The 16893-nt window shown below is 50.3% G+C and overlaps 1 protein-coding gene across 2 annotated transcripts in view; it reads left to right on the forward strand.

Annotated features, from left to right (window-relative positions):
• CIT (citron rho-interacting serine/threonine kinase) overlaps positions 1–16540 on the forward strand; it is a 168653-nt gene extending 152113 nt beyond the window's left edge. For both annotated transcript variants that reach the window (XM_068989683.1, XM_068989684.1), the window contains 15 exons: positions 515–695; positions 1324–1415; positions 1906–2010; positions 2219–2388; positions 3569–3649; positions 3780–3915; positions 5200–5339; positions 5686–5778; positions 7275–7383; positions 7484–7612; positions 8090–8170; positions 9738–9816; positions 10229–10408; positions 15161–15461; positions 16469–16540. In XM_068989683.1, the coding sequence (XP_068845784.1) occupies positions 515–695; positions 1324–1415; positions 1906–2010; positions 2219–2388; positions 3569–3649; positions 3780–3915; positions 5200–5339; positions 5686–5778; positions 7275–7383; positions 7484–7612; positions 8090–8170; positions 9738–9816; positions 10229–10408; positions 15161–15461; positions 16469–16492 (1901 nt within the window). In that variant the 3' untranslated portion in view covers positions 16493–16540. The remainder of the gene's footprint in view (positions 1–514; positions 696–1323; positions 1416–1905; positions 2011–2218; positions 2389–3568; positions 3650–3779; positions 3916–5199; positions 5340–5685; positions 5779–7274; positions 7384–7483; positions 7613–8089; positions 8171–9737; positions 9817–10228; positions 10409–15160; positions 15462–16468) is intronic.
• The last annotated feature ends 353 nt before the right edge of the window (positions 16541–16893 follow it).

A 16893-nucleotide genomic window follows, 5' to 3' on the forward strand; every position in this document is an offset into this window, starting at 1 on the left:
GGATCTTCCCAACCCAGGAATCGAACCCGGGTCTCCTGCTTTGCAGGCAGATTCTTTACCAGCTGAGCCACCGGGAAGGCCCATCATATAGTGCATTCATTTTCACACGTTTAGTCTTAGGGGGAGGACACTGTTTTCCCCGTGTTCAAGGAGGGAATTTATACGCATTTTCAGCCCATGTCTCCAATCGCCTGTGCAAAATGCCTTGGGCTTTGTGAACTTCCAGCCTCCTTTCCCTCAGGCTGGTCTCTCCTCACCTTTAAGCTGTGTCCTGGCTTCAAGGGAGATGTGCAGATGTGTCCTTTGCACTGCTGTCTGTGGCAGCCTGGGAGAAGCCAGGAAGACTGGATTGAGAGAGCTTGGCTGTCTCCATAGGGGCCTGGGGCCTGGGAGGGCTGAGGGGTGCCCTGAGTGGCAGAGCCAGGCAGGGTGGAGCTCGGGGGCTGGCTGGCGGATGCAGGGAAGGTCCAGCAGCAGTCGGTGTGTTTTCAGCCTGTCCACTCCTTTTCCCTAGAATGTCAGGTCATGTGCCATCCCAAGTGCTCCACGTGCTTGCCAGCCACCTGTGGCCTGCCAGCCGAATATGCCACACACTTCACCGAGGCCTTCTGCCGCGACAAGATGAACTCCCCGGGCCTGCAGTCCAAGGAACCCAGCAGCAGCTTGCACCTGGAAGGGTGGATGAAGGTGCCCAGGTATTGCTGCAGGGAGGTTTGGCCTGGCAGCAGGTGGGCAAGCGGTGGCTGGTGAAGGGCAGCAGGATGTGCCGGTCTGGAAAAGGCCACTTTGGGGTAAAGGATTGTTTTGAGCTAAAGGCACTTAGAAAACAGCAGGTGCAAGAGGGACACTCTGACCTCCCCGACTTCTTCTGGAAAGTAGGATATATTTCCATGTCAAAGCTGTTCTTCCTGCAGCTGGAGGAAAGGAGCATTCTTATCTTCAGAGCAGGGGCAAGGTCAGTGGGGAGAAACCTATGCGCACAGACCGTGTTACTTTTCCACAGTTAACTGTTCTTCGTTTGACTTAGGATATAAGCACTTGGGCCCATCTGCTTTGGGGGCTTTATTTGCTTGTGGAGACTCCCACGTACACACAAAATTAAACGTGTGTGCGCATCTCTCCTGTTCACGTGTCTTAACATCAGTTGAATTCAGGGCCAGCCCCACAAGCCAGAGGGTAGAAGGAAGCTTTCCCTCCCCACCCCGGCATGTCATTCCTGTTGTTTTCCAGGGAAGAACTTTACTGGGATTTCCTCTCCTCACTCTTGCCTCCCACCTGATTCTTCCAAGTTCAAACAGTTCTTTCTCACGTCTGTCTTCCCAGGAATAACAAGCGAGGACAGCAAGGCTGGGACAGGAAGTACATCGTCCTGGAGGGCTCCAAAGTCCTCATTTACGACAACGAAGCCAGAGAAGGTAAATTAATGAGTCGGGGAATCTCGTTGCACGCAGTTGGCCCAGGTCTCCTAATCTTGGCGTGAAGGCTCTGTTTTCCGGACTGCGTTGCAAGCCTTCTACGAATTTTCCATTTTTGAAAATTAAAACCCAAGTGACTCCGCTAAAGGTTATTGGTACGATACTCACGTCTATAGGTCTCCCCTCTGAAGACCCTGCAGGGTGCTGCCCTGAAGATTCCACCTGCTAATACACCTTCCGAGAACTTCCGCCTCAGCCAACTAACCCCTAAATCTGCATCGTCATCCGAAATTTGACTGTGCTCTTCATCTGACACACTTTACTTTTGTTTTTATCTTCCCTCTCCGCCTTCTCCGCACATCTCCTCCCTCCTCTGTTCTCGTGCGCCTCTCTTTCCACGCATACTCCGTCTCTGTCTCTTCCTCTCGTCTCCCCTTGCTCTTGTTCCTGTTCTTTTGTTTTTCTTTCTGCCCTTCCTCTTTGCACCAAGCTGGACAGAGGCCGGTGGAAGAATTTGAGCTGTGCCTTCCCGACGGGGACGTGTCTATTCATGGCGCCGTTGGTGCTTCTGAACTTGCAAACACAGCCAAAGCAGGTGAGGGGTGGCAGGCCCCCCCGGGAGGTGGGCTGGGCTGCAGCCTTCAGCGTGGGTGGGAGGGGGCCCTGTGCAGGATCAGCCTGCAAAGGAGGCTCCCCCGCCCCCCACCTGCACTTCCGCTAAGTAACTGGGACGCAGGTGGCTTGGCCCTCCCTCCTGATGGGGGTGGCGAACTCCACCCTGCGCTCTCTGCCCAATCTCCTAGATGTCCCCTATGTCCTGAAGATGGAGTCTCACCCCCATACCACCTGCTGGCCTGGGAGGACCCTCTACTTGCTGGCGCCCAGCTTTCCTGACAAGCAGCGCTGGGTCACCGCCTTAGAGTCAGTTGTGGCAGGTGGGAGAGTGTCTAGGGAAAAGGCGGAAGCTGACGCTGTGAGTATGCACGCGGGCCAGAGCTTGTGTTTGTAGAGGGGGCTGACTGGGTGGGGGTCCCTTCTGCCTCCCCCTCTGAAGGGTGATGGGATTCTGTGCCCCTAGAGATCCAGGCTTCCAGGCAGGGTCTGGCCTCACAGGTCCCCCCGCCTGAACCCTCTAGAATGAGGGATTCGCCACCGTTAGCCAGCCCTTCAGGACATACTAGATCTCAGTTCTGGCAGCACAGCTGCAAATTACTTACAAGGAAATACTCTCTCTCCTTTACCCGGATGCTTTTACGTGGCTCAAAGGCTTGTATTACAAGCAGCACAAAGGGCTGCCGAAAGCTATGTCTCTTTCAGGAAACTTTTTCATAACCTGCTCAATTGCTTTTACGTGATCTGCTCTTCCGAAGGCAGGTCTGAAATCCTACTTCTGAAGATGTTAGAGATGTGGGTGGGCCTTGATTGGCATCACTCCTCCTGGAATGTTCCAGGATACAAACAGTGCTCATCACGCACTGGCATTTCCACCACCAAAGCCCCAACAGCTCTTTTCAAACACTTAGCTCCTAATAAACACTTCAAGTGTTAGCAATCGGAAGTCCTTAGCCACCAGCCTCCCTCTCACGAGAAAGCCCTGTGTTGATGACCCATCTCCCACGTGTGAGCCTTTAACTGAACGCCCCATCCATGTGTGTACAATAGGGCCGTGACTGTACTTCCTACGAGCCTCTTCCCGCGTGGGATCAGGTAAAGAGACTCAGGAGCGGGTTGGTTTGTCGCTGACACTGGGCTTTGCACTTGTGCCGCCGCCTGGAGGGACAGGAGCGTCCACGTGGCTTATTAACCCTTTGCAGTGACACCCTTCAGCTTTGGCTTGTTTTGTGTGACAGAATCTATGTCTCCTGTGCTCATTTAGTTCTGCATATAAACCAAGTTATGGCCCCGATGCTAATTAACCACCACCCAGAGACACCAATAACATTTAGGTCCTGCCTTTTGAGCTCAGATCAAAGTAGGGGGCAAGTCAGGAGCAGCTGTGTGCTTCTGAGTGTCTGCAGGAGTAACTTGCCCTTCTCCCTGGCATTAAACTTTCCTCTGTTCTTGCCTCTGTCTCTCTGGACAGTCCAGTCACGAACAGTTCAGCCTCACTGTGGCCTCCTTTTTTCTCTCTCTTCTCTTTCACATGTGAAAAGAAATTGCTCGGAAACTCCCTGCTGAAACTGGAAGGTGATGACCGTCTGGACATGAACTGCACACTGCCCTTCAGCGACCAGGTGATGATGCTCTTTTGGGGACATCTGCTGGGATCTGGCCATAGCCGCACGCGTTACAGGACCGTGTCAAGGGGTGGTAATGGGGACATGGCCCCGCTCATGCTCTTCCCGGGGACTCGCGCCCTGGCAGGTGGTGCTGGTGGGCACTGAGGAAGGGCTGTACGCGCTGAATGTCTTGAAGAACTCCCTCACCCACGTCCCAGGAATCGGAGCAGTCTTCCAGATTTACATCATCAAGGACCTGGAGAAGCTCCTCATGATCGCAGGTGGGAGGCCAAGGACACGGCACTTTGCCTTCACTTGTAAGGGAAACGATTTGAAACTCACATGTCATGTTTGTCAAACTCGGGGGCAGGCTGGAGCAGGAGGGGCTCTTCCCTCTAGGTCTCTGAAGGGGCCCGAGCCCCTGTGCTTTGAGAGCCTGCCCACCCTGCTGTGTGCATCCCCGTTCTCCCTGGACTCAGACCTTTCGTTTGCATGCAACACTCACTAACAGTTTGACACATATTTATTTCTTTCTTCCTACACACACACACACTCTTTCTCACTTATTCTGAACCACGTGAGAGTCAGTTGGAGCTCTGACTCCAGATTCTTCAGCCAGTCAGCTAAGAACAAGGGCATTCTCTTACATACCCAGGGCAGAAAGGCTTTGTTCTCCTCTCTTTATAGGCAATATATTTTTTTTTAAAGGAAAACAATAATGCATTGGCTCCATGTTCAAAACATTCACAGTCAAATCTTAACTCAGGCTTGGCCGGCTGGATCCATATGGTCAGGAACTAGCTTTCCTTGATCTCTCGGTGCTTCTCCTCTGTAGGCTTGTTTTCTCGCTTGCTTTCCTTTCTTTCTCCCCACTTCCATCTTAACATTTTCCCTGGGTGCAGTTTTAGGTTCATAGCAGAAGGTAGAGAGAATTCTTGTATACCTCTGCCGTCACACACGCACGGCCTCCTCCATCATCAGCACCTGGGTGGGGCATGGCGTGGCCCTGCACTGACACGTCACTGTCATGCCAAGTCCATAGTTTACATTTGGGTTCACTCCTATACATTCTGTGAGTTTGGACAAATGTGTAACAAATATATCTGCCACTATAACATCATACAGAATAGTTTCACATGGTACATTTTTTCTTTCCTTTAGTCACATGGCTCTTGGGATCTTAGTTCCCTGACCAGGGATTGAACCTTTGTCTCTGCAGTCATAGTGCGGAGTCCTGACCACTGGACTGCCACGGAACCCCCATGTCCACTGTTTTATATTATAAAAGTCCCTCGCTGTCTCACAACACAAACGCTCTTGACTTTGGTGGGGAACACATTTGAACGTTCAGTTCACATTCTCCGATTTTTTGTCTGAGGAATTTTTGTTTCCTCCCACAGTCTTGACCAAGAGGCTAGATGTTTTCCTTTTAGATCTAACACTTGGCCCTAACCTGTGTTGATGGGGATTTGTGGAAATTCATGCATCTGTGTGTCCTGGAGTGGCTTTTACTCAAGGTTAGAATGAGACCCGCCATTGTGCTCTGCTGTCCCCGGTCCCCTCAGGAGAGGAGCGGGCCCTGTGTCTCGTGGATGTGAAGAAGGTGAAGCAGTCCCTCGCGCAGTCTCACCTCCCCGCCCAACCGGACATCTCGCCCAACATCTTTGAAGCGGTCAAGGGCTGCCACTTGTTTGCTGCTGGCAAGGTAAGTAAGTGGTCCTCTGGGCCCCAGCTGGCGACTCTTCTGGGAGTTGTTGTGGCTCCTCTGCTTAACAGTTTGACCTTGGAAGCCCTGTCCTTAAACTGGGTTAAATTTCTGTTGCTTCTTTTCAACACAACTGGTAGTGGTGCCATTGGCATCACATGAGCAGAGCCAGGGTTGCTCCTGAACACCCAGGGGTGCGCGGCATGGCCCCTCCCCATGGGGGACAACCTGATCTCGTGTCCATGGTGGCAGCTTGAGAGACCCTGCTCCTAACCAGCTTTGCCATGGAGCTGGTACACTCACTGGTGATGCTCTTCTCCTACCCTCCACCCCAACTGCTTTTCAGATTGAGAGCGGGCTCTGCATCTGTGCAGCCATGCCCAGCAAGGTTGTCATTCTCCGCTACAATGAAAACCTCAGCAAGTACTGCATTCGGAAAGTAAGTCCTGGGCCTCGCTGGGCCTGCTTTCCTGGCGAGCTGGTGGGAAGGTGCCTGTGTCTGTTCCCTTCATCCTGGGTGGCCTCCTTAGAGAGGGAACAAGAGGGTGCCCTGCTCCCTAGAGGGCACTCCAGAGTGGCCATCAATTTTCTCCCTGCCTTTCCTCCTCCCAGGCGTGAGCAGCCTCTCTAGCCAGCCCTGCAAATTCAGCTTTTTGTGAGGGGAGAGAGGAAAGTGGCTGATGGAGGAGACTCCTCTTTTGAAACAGCAGAAAATAGGAAGCTCTGAGGAGCAAGCAGCCCTGGAGGCCGCTACCAGAATCTTTCTCAGATCACAGAAGTGTCTAGTAATTACCTTTAGAAAAGCCAGTGCTGGCTGTTTTGATAACCCGTTTCCGGAGCTGGTTCTCCTTGGAGCAGAGTGTGTTGTGATGTTGCCTGGGGTGCAGACAGGCATCTGCTGGATCACCGCGTTTGCTTTCCTTCCCGAGAAAGCCATCTCTTGTGCCTAGACAGGAATGTTCCACCCATTGTGAGCCTGATGTATTGCAGGTGCTTTTATGGTTGGTCTCAAAAGTAGAAGGAGGGATGAATGTGTAAGGGTCACTACCTGTTAGAGAAACTGTCTTATCTGGGGTGGGCTGTTGTTAGTGTTTCAATTGAGCACCTGTTCTAAACAGATTGGGCTGGCTGTTTCACACACTTTTCACAACAGTTGTGAGAAGCAGGAATGGCCATCCCCACTTCTCAGATAAGATGACTAAGGTTGGCCAAGAGATCCTAGGTTATAAAGTTGAGACCCAAACTGAAGTCTGGCTTTCCCCACCATCTCACTACGTTTCCCCAGCCATGCAGTTTCCTCATACTTAGTGATCAGTAAATATTTAATGGTGAGGATAACCCTGATTAAAGTTTGCACTGTTAGCTTCAGGAAAATTCTCAGAAATCATTCTTTATTTATAATTCCTGGCCACCATCTGGAGTAAAACATAACTAGGTTTTTTGCAGCCCTTCCTTAGGGTTGGCCCGTAAACAAGTGGAAGTAATTAGGAAGCCGATAATTCAGACAATGAGAATAGCAACGATGACAGTAATGAAGTACATAATGCAGATTCCAGATAGAAACTGAGAAGCTTGGAAAAGGAGGGAAACTAAAACCACTTCCTCCAGCCACCACTGATGGTGTATTCCTCCAGGCTTTTTCTTCTGATTAGAATGTTGTATTTTTAAAGCTCTGTTTGAACGCTACCCCTCTTTCTTAAAATGGTGTTTGACTTTTTTGGTTGCAATTTGACCTTTTTAGTCTGTGGTTGCAAAGAACCCAAAGGTAGCAAAGGGACCGTGGATCCTTATGAAGAACGTGAAGGGACTTGCTTGGTGTGAAGACCATAGGGAAAGTTGGGTGGCAAACCCTACGTGGCCTGGTTGGAGAGCAGGGGCTGCTCCAAGTCAACGCTCACATCCTCCTCTCTGCTGCCCCCCACACCCCCGTCCTAGGAGATCGAGACCTCGGAGCCCTGCAGCTGTATCCACTTTACCAACTACAGTATCCTCATCGGAACCAATAAATTCTACGAAATCGACATGAAGCAGTACACGCTGGAGGGTAGGGCCCGGGCGCACCCCCTGCTGGCGCGTTTCTGGCCCCGCCACCACCCCGGGCTCCTCTTTGGTCCTGAGGCCCCGCGTCTCGCCTGCCTTTACAGAATTCCTGGATAAGAACGACCATTCCTTGGCGCCTGCCGTGTTTGCCTCCTCCTCCAACAGTTTCCCCGTGTCCATCATGCAGGTGAACGGCGCGGGGCAGCGGGAGGAGTTCCTGCTCTGTTTCCACGGTGAGTCCACCGGTGGCTGGTGGGGGTGCTCAGGGCACCCACAGCCCCAGACAGGGGCCTCGGGGCGGGGCGGGGGTGCTGCTGCTGGAGTACAGGGGACATTGGTCTTGTTCCACCAGCACCCTTGGGGCGCCCCCACCAGGCTGTAGCCAGGTCCATTCATAGTCTCTTCCAGACCGGTCTGCTCTGTCCTTTTTTGTCCCTCACTCTTCTCGTTTCCTCTTTCCTCTCCCTAAATCTCTGGGTCTGTTTCTCCCTCCTCCCCCTGACTCTTCCTCCATCACCCACTTCCTGTCTCGCCACTTTCACTCCATCCCTCTTCTTTAGTAAATAATCACAAGAAATGTGGCTCAGCAGAGCTGAGGTTTTTCATGACCCACATCCCCCTGGCTGGCTTCCCCACTCTTCTCTCAGTGTGTGTCTTTGATACTCCCTGTCTTTGGCCATGCTTAAGCCCTGGACTCTGCCTCCTTCCAGAATTCGGGGTGTTCGTGGATTCTTACGGAAGACGCAGCCGCACAGATGATCTCAAGTGGAGTCGCTTACCTCTGGCCTTTGGTAGGTGAGGCAGGGTGTGGGGATTAGTACTTGGTGTCCCTGGTAGGAACTGCTGGTGCAGTTCCTTTTGGCTTATGCACTGTGCTTGGGGGCTCCCTTAGACACCAGGCGCCACATGTAGCATCTCCCATGTAAGTGCCCAGGACAGAGATCCTGGGGCATGATGCATAAACCAAACCCACCAGCCTCTCATGACAGAAAGGAGATCACTCCTTGTGAGTTTGTTTAAATCATGTCACTAGGCTGCATAGCATCTCACGACACAGCTGATCACCCGTCGATTTAACCAGTTCTAAACAGGCTCAAGTGTGAACCAACGCTGTGATGAACTTAACGGTATTCGCACACTGGTTAAGTAATATCCCCAGCTCAGAAATTCTAACAGTGGAGCTGCTGTGTCAAGGGTAAACACACATACACGATGACTGTGTGAATGTTCTGAAATACCATTATGGCTGAAATACCCTTCAAGGCTATTTCATTTATCTGTTGCTCCATAACATGTTCCAAAACCTAGTGACTCAGAACAACTGCTTATTATTGCCTGAGACTGGGGCTTGACTGGGCAGCTTTGCTTCACGTGGTGTCAACAGAAGCACCGGGACATCCAAATGGCTTCATAGAGTGGCTGTCAGTTAGACTGGCTGTCAGGTGGGGGCTTAGCAGGGGCCAGCGGCTGGAGGTCTCACCCTCCGCACCAGGGCTGCCTCTACGAGCACAAAAGCAGAGGCACCCAGGCCTTCTCGCTTCCACCCCATCCTGCTGGCTTAGCTGGGATTCCAGGCAGAGAGAGTCCATGGGGGCCTGAGTAGTAGGAGGTGTGACTGATATTGAAATAACAGTTCAGCACAAGGAGTAACAGTGATAATCTGTTTCCCTTTAAGACCAAAACCAGATCACATTATATCCTAGAGTTTGACACTGTGATAGAGAAATATACAGTATTAGGACCAGAAATACTTGATTGTCTATGAACCCAGTCATTTTTTATTAAACTTTTTGGAGAATCTATCTGATTAAGTAGTTTTAAAAGGTTACAATGAAAGTCTTGCCCATGTTACTTGTCTCCCAAATTTCTTCATCCCTACTCCCCTAAGGGAAAAAAAGACTTAGTTCTGCGTTTCTTATCCTTCCAGTCAGTGCCTTATGCAAACACGGGCACATAAACTTTCTTCATCCCTCTCCCTTTTAAAGGACCAGTGAGGCAGCACAGTTGACATGCATTCTGAGCTGCTGTGCACGCCGCACTATGCACCTTGGGTGTTTCCCGCGCCAGCATAGAGAGCGCTGCTTCGTGCATTCTCACAGCTCTGCAGACTCCCATAGTTGCACCGTCATTTATATAACTGATCCCGCACGATGTTCCCTGAGTGGGCTCCCAGCGTCTGCCCCAACAGCAGTGGCAGCAGATAAACTTAAACATGCCTCATTATACAGGCACGTGGGTGCATGTGTAGGATACACGAGGTGGGACTGCTGGGTCCAAGGTTGCACTGCAGCCAGGTTTTGATTTTCTGTCTCTTAACCCTTCCCTGCCCCATGCTCTTCCTCCGTGGTGGCCACGCAGCCTACAGAGAACCCTATCTGTTTGTGACTCACTTCAACTCACTCGAAGTAATTGAGATCCAGGCCCGCTCCTCTCTGGGGTAAGAATTGGGTTTCCTTGGTGGCTCAGTGGTAAAGAACTCCCTGCCAACGCAGGAAATGTGGGTTTGATCCCTGGGTTCGGAAGATCCCCTGGAGAAGGGATAGGATACCCACTCCATCCTGGTGGGCTTCCCTGGTGGCTCAGATGGTATAAAGAATCTGCCTGTGATGCAGGGGACCTGGGTTCGATCCCTGGGTTGGGAAGATCCCCTGGAGGAGGGCATGGCAACCCACTCTAGTATTCTTGCCTGGATGGACAGAGGAGCCTGGTGGGCTATAGTCCATGGGGTCGCAGAGTTGGACATGACTCAGCGACTGAACAGCTGTGAAAAGTTCAATGGCTGGGTGTCGGGGCCGTGTCCTAACAGTGGAGATAACCAGCTGTGCAAACTCTCATCTGGAACTCTACAGGACCCCCGCCCGAGCATATTTGGAAATCCCCAACCCACGCTACCTGGGCCCTGCAATCTCCTCAGGAGCCATCTACCTGGCGTCCTCATATCAGGATAAGTTAAGGGTCATTTGCTGCAAAGGAAACCTGGTGAAGGAGACCGGCACTGACCACCACCGTGGCCCGTCCACCTCCCGCAGGTAACAGCCTTCTCCTCTTCCTCATCAGGGGACAAAGCAGGAGGAAATCTGGCTGAACTGGTTGGCAGTTTCCCCGTCTTCAAGCCAAGCCACTTATTTCTTTGAAACCAACAGCATTTAAATGACAGTCCTTTATAAGCAACAGGAGAATTTTTAGTGCCCCCGTGGAAAAGGTGGAAGGGAATGTCTGGCCTTTTCTCTGGCGGCTGTTTCCTGGGGCTGCGTTTGCAATGCATTCATTGCTGCAGCTGATAGTGTGCTGCGCTCACTGGGCTTGCTCAGGGAGACCGAGTGTGAATAAGTTTGAATCTTGCCCCTCCCTGAGGAGGCCCAGTGGGCGAGACAAGCTCTCACGTAATGACAGCATAGGCAAGGAGAATGGGGTTCATACCTGGGTGGTTTAAAGCACTGCAGAAGCTCAGAGGAGGGTTCCCACCTTGGACTTGGGGGCTAAGAAGGATTTCCCAGAAGAAATGAGGCCTTGAGTACAGGCTATACTTTATTGTTGAAAACCAAACATTTCAATTAATACCATGTGATGACTCTGAAAATCAGATCCCCCTTCCCCTGCCAGGGTGTGTTACTGCTATTTGTTGAGTGACTCTCTGGACTAATTGTACAGTCTGCATTCTTGGTTATGTGCGGCCACTGAAGTTTCTGCTTGGTTAGGGTAGTGGGCAGATGAATAGAGAGGATTTCCTTAAATGGTATGTGTGCTTGGAGTTTGGGGCACACCTTCAGCACTCAAGAGTCAGCTGCCGAGACTGAGGCCCTCCTAAGTTCTTTCTGTACCCCTGGGTCTGGGTACAGGCTTACTCATTCGTGTGGCCTTACAGATCCCTGGGAACATGCAGGAGGACTTGTGAGTGTTCTGGCTAGCCTCTTGTGTTCCCCAACTTGGTTTCAATGCCTCAGACATTTGCCACATGAAACAGTCACCACTGTTTGTTTTTCCGTAACCGTCCAGAGATCAAGCACTTCTGTTGTGCAAGACCTGCGTCAGGTCAATTAAAAACAAGCCCGGAGAAGAAAGGAAGAGCAGGAGAGAGAGAAAGTGAGAAGGAAAGCAACAGCGTTGGATGAGAATTCCCATGTGGCTCTTGGCCCTTCTTTGTACAGTGCAGATAGGATGCTCATTCCATATTTGATTGCTGTCAGTTCCTTCCATGGAAGCAGGCTGAACTGGACACCCACAGCCTCTCAACACAAAGGAAGTTACCCTGTTAGTTCCTTATCAGATTTTTGCTTCAGTGAAGAACATATGGTTGGAGATCCAGGGGACTCGGAGACACAAGAAAGTCTACTGGTATTGAGTCTGGGAAAGCTGCTTCTCTCCTTGTCTTGAAGGCTGGGGCCACGTCTTCTTCAGACGCTAATAAGGAATCTTAGGTTCTCCGTGGGCCCGTCCCCCCAAATTATTATGATTATGAAATAAAGCTAAGTATTTAAACTCTAGTCTTTCCCCAGGAGGACCAAGACAGATCAGATAGTGATAATTTTCTGAGGCCAGGGTGCTCCAAGCCCAAGGTGCTCCCTGCAGTGGCTACCAGTGTGCTTGTTTTTAAGGAGAAACCCGTTTTTGGGCGTCCTTAGCCTGCTGGTCCCCTAGCACACGTCCCCTTCTTAATACAGGTGACAGCATACCGTGCACACACATCTGTATCTTCGTGTGGGCACACAATGTCTTTCTCTTTTTTTAATGCCTGCATAGCATGCCTTCACATGACTATACCTTATTTAACTGTTCCTTGATCAGTGGATGTTTGGGTGTTTCCAGTTTGTTGCTGTAGTAAAGGACTTGGTATATCTTCACTTGGAATGCTTGCAATCTACCTGGAGGCGGAATTCCTAGAAAAGGAATTGTTGGTGATTGCAATAGATGTCCCTGAGTTTTCCACCCTGGAGAATGTACTCTTCTGTTATTCCACCAGCAGTGGGTGGAAGGAGGATGGGCTTTGTCTTGACCCCCAGGGCGAGGAACTAGATTCAGTTGCATGTGTGGATTTGAGATGTATTAATTTTAAGACGTTGGCTTACAAAGGAGATGAGCTTTCTCAACCTAAAGGAATAATTGACCTAGGATTTTACTTTTTGTGGACTGGTTTACAAAGCCCACATATTTACCCTATACAGTTCTGTGGGCCCCCTACCATGTGCCAGACCCAGGGTTGGAGATACACAAATGAAGACAGTTTTTATCCTCAAGGGACTCAGTTTGGTGGACACCTCTAAGGTTACAAAATACTTAGGGCTTAGAAAAGCAAGTTGTCAACTTAATATTCTGAGACTATGTCCTAATGAAGAGTCTCTCATTTGTTAAAATACAAGTCTTGGTCAGAAATGTCTGTCAGTGTGATTTCAATTCCAGGAACTTGCTGGAAAACTGGAAGTGCTAAACAGTCAGCTGTTCCTCACTCTTTTGGCCTCTGCTTCAGGGGTGACTGCTCAAAGGGCTGTAGTCCCCTCCTGAAAACGTCTAGATTTTATTTACCCTCTAGGTCATGCAAGAAGAAACCCAAGTACTGTAACTAGGGTTTTTTTTTTCCTTCACTGCCTCACTAGTTAGATGTTCAGGCACCTTCCTTTTGAGATGACGTGGTGTCTGTGAGAAGTGACTTACTCTGTGGTGAAAATGGTTCCAGTTCCTGCTGTTCTGGAAAGCCAGCTGCTAGGCTTTATCTCTTGGCTTATAAAACTGTCTTTTTTGCAGCTGACTGCCTTGGGCAGGTCCAGAATGTAGGAGGCCAGTCTGGGAGACTGATTCACTGCAGGCCACACCACCCTGGTCTCTTTAGCAGAGCAGGAAGTGTAACTCTATGCAAGAAACATAAAACTGCTGTGGTAGATCATTGGTTATTAACAGATATGGAGATGGAAGATGGCCAGCTCAACCTGCAGTCACGAGCGTGTTCTTCCTCCCCTTAATCTCAGCCGACTTCTCAAATGGCCGTCCTTGAACCACTTTTCTTCCTCTGGGCAGTGAGCACCCTCTCACTTGTTTTATGATGGGCACATTTTATAATTTCTCTTCCATTACAATAGGCTTAATATAATTCTCTTGAATTTTTTTGTCTTCCATATCACAAAGCCACATGGCTAGAGATGAAAAGAAACCTTGACTTCAAGATGTTGGAAACAAAAGTCACTCTAAATTTTACTGCTGCAAACATAGCACAAGAAAGTGTGGCTTTCTGAGCACTGGTTGCCACAGTTTGAGCTGCATAGGGGAGAAAACATGAAACTACAACAGACTGACTGATCACTTTAGAGTTATTTCTGTTCTGTTTACCAATTTGTTTTTCTGTAAAGGTCCAGATAGTATTTGGGGGTTTGCAGGCCATACGGTCCCTGTTGTTAGACCATGAAAGCAACCACAGTGCATCGCCAGGTGGGTGTGGCCACGCTCCAATGAAACTTTATAGGCCCTCAAGCTTGCTCTAGAGTTTGCTCTCCTGAACCGGGTCAGCGTCTTTGCTGCTCAGTTGCTTTCTGTAATGGGCATTGACAGAAGAGGTTCCCTAGAGTTAGGCCAGTAATTAAAGAAAATCAAGTTTGGTCCCTTCCAAAGGGAAAGAGTTAAATATCAAAGGGTTAAGAGAGGCCTCTGGTGACACTGTCAAATATTCAAATGACTTTACGATTTCACGGCACAAAATCCAACATTGCTGGTGGAGGATGTCACCCAGCATGTTAGCATACAATTTTCTTGAGAAAATTAGAGCATAATAAATCAGTATGTGATTCATACTTGGTTCATTCTTACCATGTAATTACAATTGTAATTTAGATTTTTAAAATATCTAGGATAAAATATATTTTCCTGATTTCTACTTTTATTTTTCTAAGATAAAGCCCCAATCAATCAAAATATGTCTTCAAGTAATAGTCTCTGTGAAATGGTGTTCCCATTTTAAGTAGGCTGCCTTTTTCCAGCACGAATTATGCTCAGATAACGAGGGCCCTGGTACCTTTTCTGCTTGAGGGTGGGAAGGAACTGACTTTGAAGGCTGTGTGTCAGTTCTGTGTTTCTGGATCTTGCTTCTTCAGAGGGGTGGTAAGGGCCACGCCTGGTGAGATCTTCATTTGAAACATGAAAATTTCTCTGCAAGGCAGGCCAGGGCTGGGCAGAGGGTTAGATCGTTCGTAAGAAAAGGTCCCACTGCTTTCAACTGCTCATACGTTTCTTGAGCCTGGTCTGCTGTTTGCATTGGCCCTGCTCTGTCTCCTAATTGGATCAGGTTTGATTTCTACACCTCTGGCACAAAGGCTCTTGGAAAGCCACCTAGAGAGGTGACCGACAGAGGCCCAAAAGTGGGACAGATTTGGCAACTGACAGTAATGAGTACAGGCTTAACCCCTAAAGGAAGACTTCCTGTGAACTCTAGGCTCTGGAAATTACTAGGTCAGGGGGGTGGAGAATGCAAATTACGATGTCAAACTGACCTGTACTGGAGTCCTGGCCTCTCTGCATCTCCGTCCTCTTGTCTGTACTATGAGGGTCACCTGTTCCTGGCATGCCGAGCTGTTAGGATGATCTGATGAGCTTACACAGCGCCTGACACGGCAGGTGCTCAGCAGAAAGCCTGCCCTGAGACTAGGAAACTTGACTTCTCTTTGCTGTCAGCTCTGCCTTCTTTCTGTCCTCACTCTCGAAGCCTGAAGGACTCCAGCTGGGGGTCTGTTTCTGATAACCTGTGGTGAGATGGGCATGGGGGTGGCTCGGCTCCCCACCTTCCTCTCCTGTTGTCATAGCCCGAACAAGCGTGGCCCGCCGACTTACAACGAGCACATCACCAAGCGCGTGGCCTCAAGCCCGGCGCCTCCCGAAGGCCCCAGCCACCCTCGAGAGCCAAGCACACCCCACCGCTACCGCGAGGGGCGAACCGAGCTGCGCAGGGACAAGTCTCCGGGCCGCCCCCTGGAGCGCGAGAAGTCCCCCGGCCGGATGCTGAGCACGCGGAGGGAGCGCTCCCCCGGGCGGCTGTTTGAGGACAGCAGCAGGGGCCGGCTGCCCGTGGGGGCCGTGAGGACGCCGCTGTCCCAGGTCAACAAGGTAAGGGAGGTGCCCTTCTCAGCCCCAAAGAGCCGTGGCTGTAAGGAAGAGGCTCCACAACTGTAATTAGGGTTTTGTGGGATTTCTAAGAGGTTTAGGAAGAAAATAGCTTGAGAAAGGGTCTCCTGTACAAATGCATCATGTGTGGCCCTCAAACTGTAAGAGCCACCAAGGGTATACAGCATTCCCTTCCCCAAATGCAACCAGTGTTCGCAGTTTCTAGAGAGATCTGTGCAGAGAAGCAAATTCTTAAACACACAAAACATGCCATTCAAAAGGTTACTTTTTTCAAACATATATATGTGTACAAAGACACATACATTAAGAATTTCTCTGCAAGGCTACCTTGAAATCAGGTGACAGTGGTTGCCTCCTAGAAGAACGCTGCACCTTTTGAAATTTTAAAATCATGTGCATTTACTACCTGTGTAGCTTGCATGTTACCAACTGAGGAGCTGGAGGGACGTGCTGATAACCAGGGGTACTCAAGAGGGGGCGGGGCTCGGAAGCTTGCGGACACCTCGGCAGGCCAGCCAGTTCTAGATGCTGGCTTTCTGGACCATGCTCTCCTAATGCCATCTAGAGAGAGGAGGGAACGCTGTTTAACTGTTTTCCTTGAAAGTGAAAGTTGCTTAGTCGTGTCCGACTCTGCCATCCGATGGACTATATAGTCCATGGAATTCTCCAAGACAGCATGCTGGACTGGGTAGCCGTTCCCTTCTCCAGAGGACCTTGTTCCCAACCCAGGGATCGAGTCCAGGCCTCCCGCATTGCAGGCAGATTCTTTACCAGCTGAGCCACCAGGGAAGCCTTAACTCCTCTGATTTCTGGATAAAATGGTATGTGTAAACCAAGCTCTGAGGGGAGGCTCTGCCCATCCCTCACTGTTAACCACAGGAAGGAGAGACCAGGTGCTCCTGCAGGCTCCCAGTGTGGGCTTCCTGACAAAGTGAGCATGGTGATTTCTGGCTTCTGACGGCTAAATCCCCTCCTCCTTCTGCTCTCAGGTCTGGGACCAGTCTTCAGTATAAATCTCAGCCAGAAAAACCAACTCCTCATGTTGACCTGCAGGAAAACACCGAACACACTATGGAACTCTGCTGAAGGGGACCCCAGTGCGCATCTGCTCAGCCAGCCCCCGGCGCAGCTGGACCCAGGCCCGCCCCAGCACGGACTCCCTGCAGCCAGGAGGGGCGGGGGGCTGGGGCTCCTGGGAGCTGCCGGCACCTCCCTGCAGCCGCCCTCTTTGCACTTTGTTACTCTTTCAGAGCATTCATAAACTTTTGTACCTAGCTCTAGCCTGTACCAGTTCATCACAGGAAACCAACCTGGGGCTAACTACAACTACAGCGTGGTTAGAATCCTAATTAATAGCTACTTTAAGATCCTAGGGTTGGTTGGCTATTTTTGTTTCTTTTTTTTTTTTTAAAGA

Source organism: Capricornis sumatraensis, chromosome 17 (assembly GCF_032405125.1).
Source record: "Capricornis sumatraensis isolate serow.1 chromosome 17, serow.2, whole genome shotgun sequence".
In the NCBI taxonomy this organism is placed as follows: domain Eukaryota; kingdom Metazoa; phylum Chordata; class Mammalia; order Artiodactyla; family Bovidae; genus Capricornis; species Capricornis sumatraensis.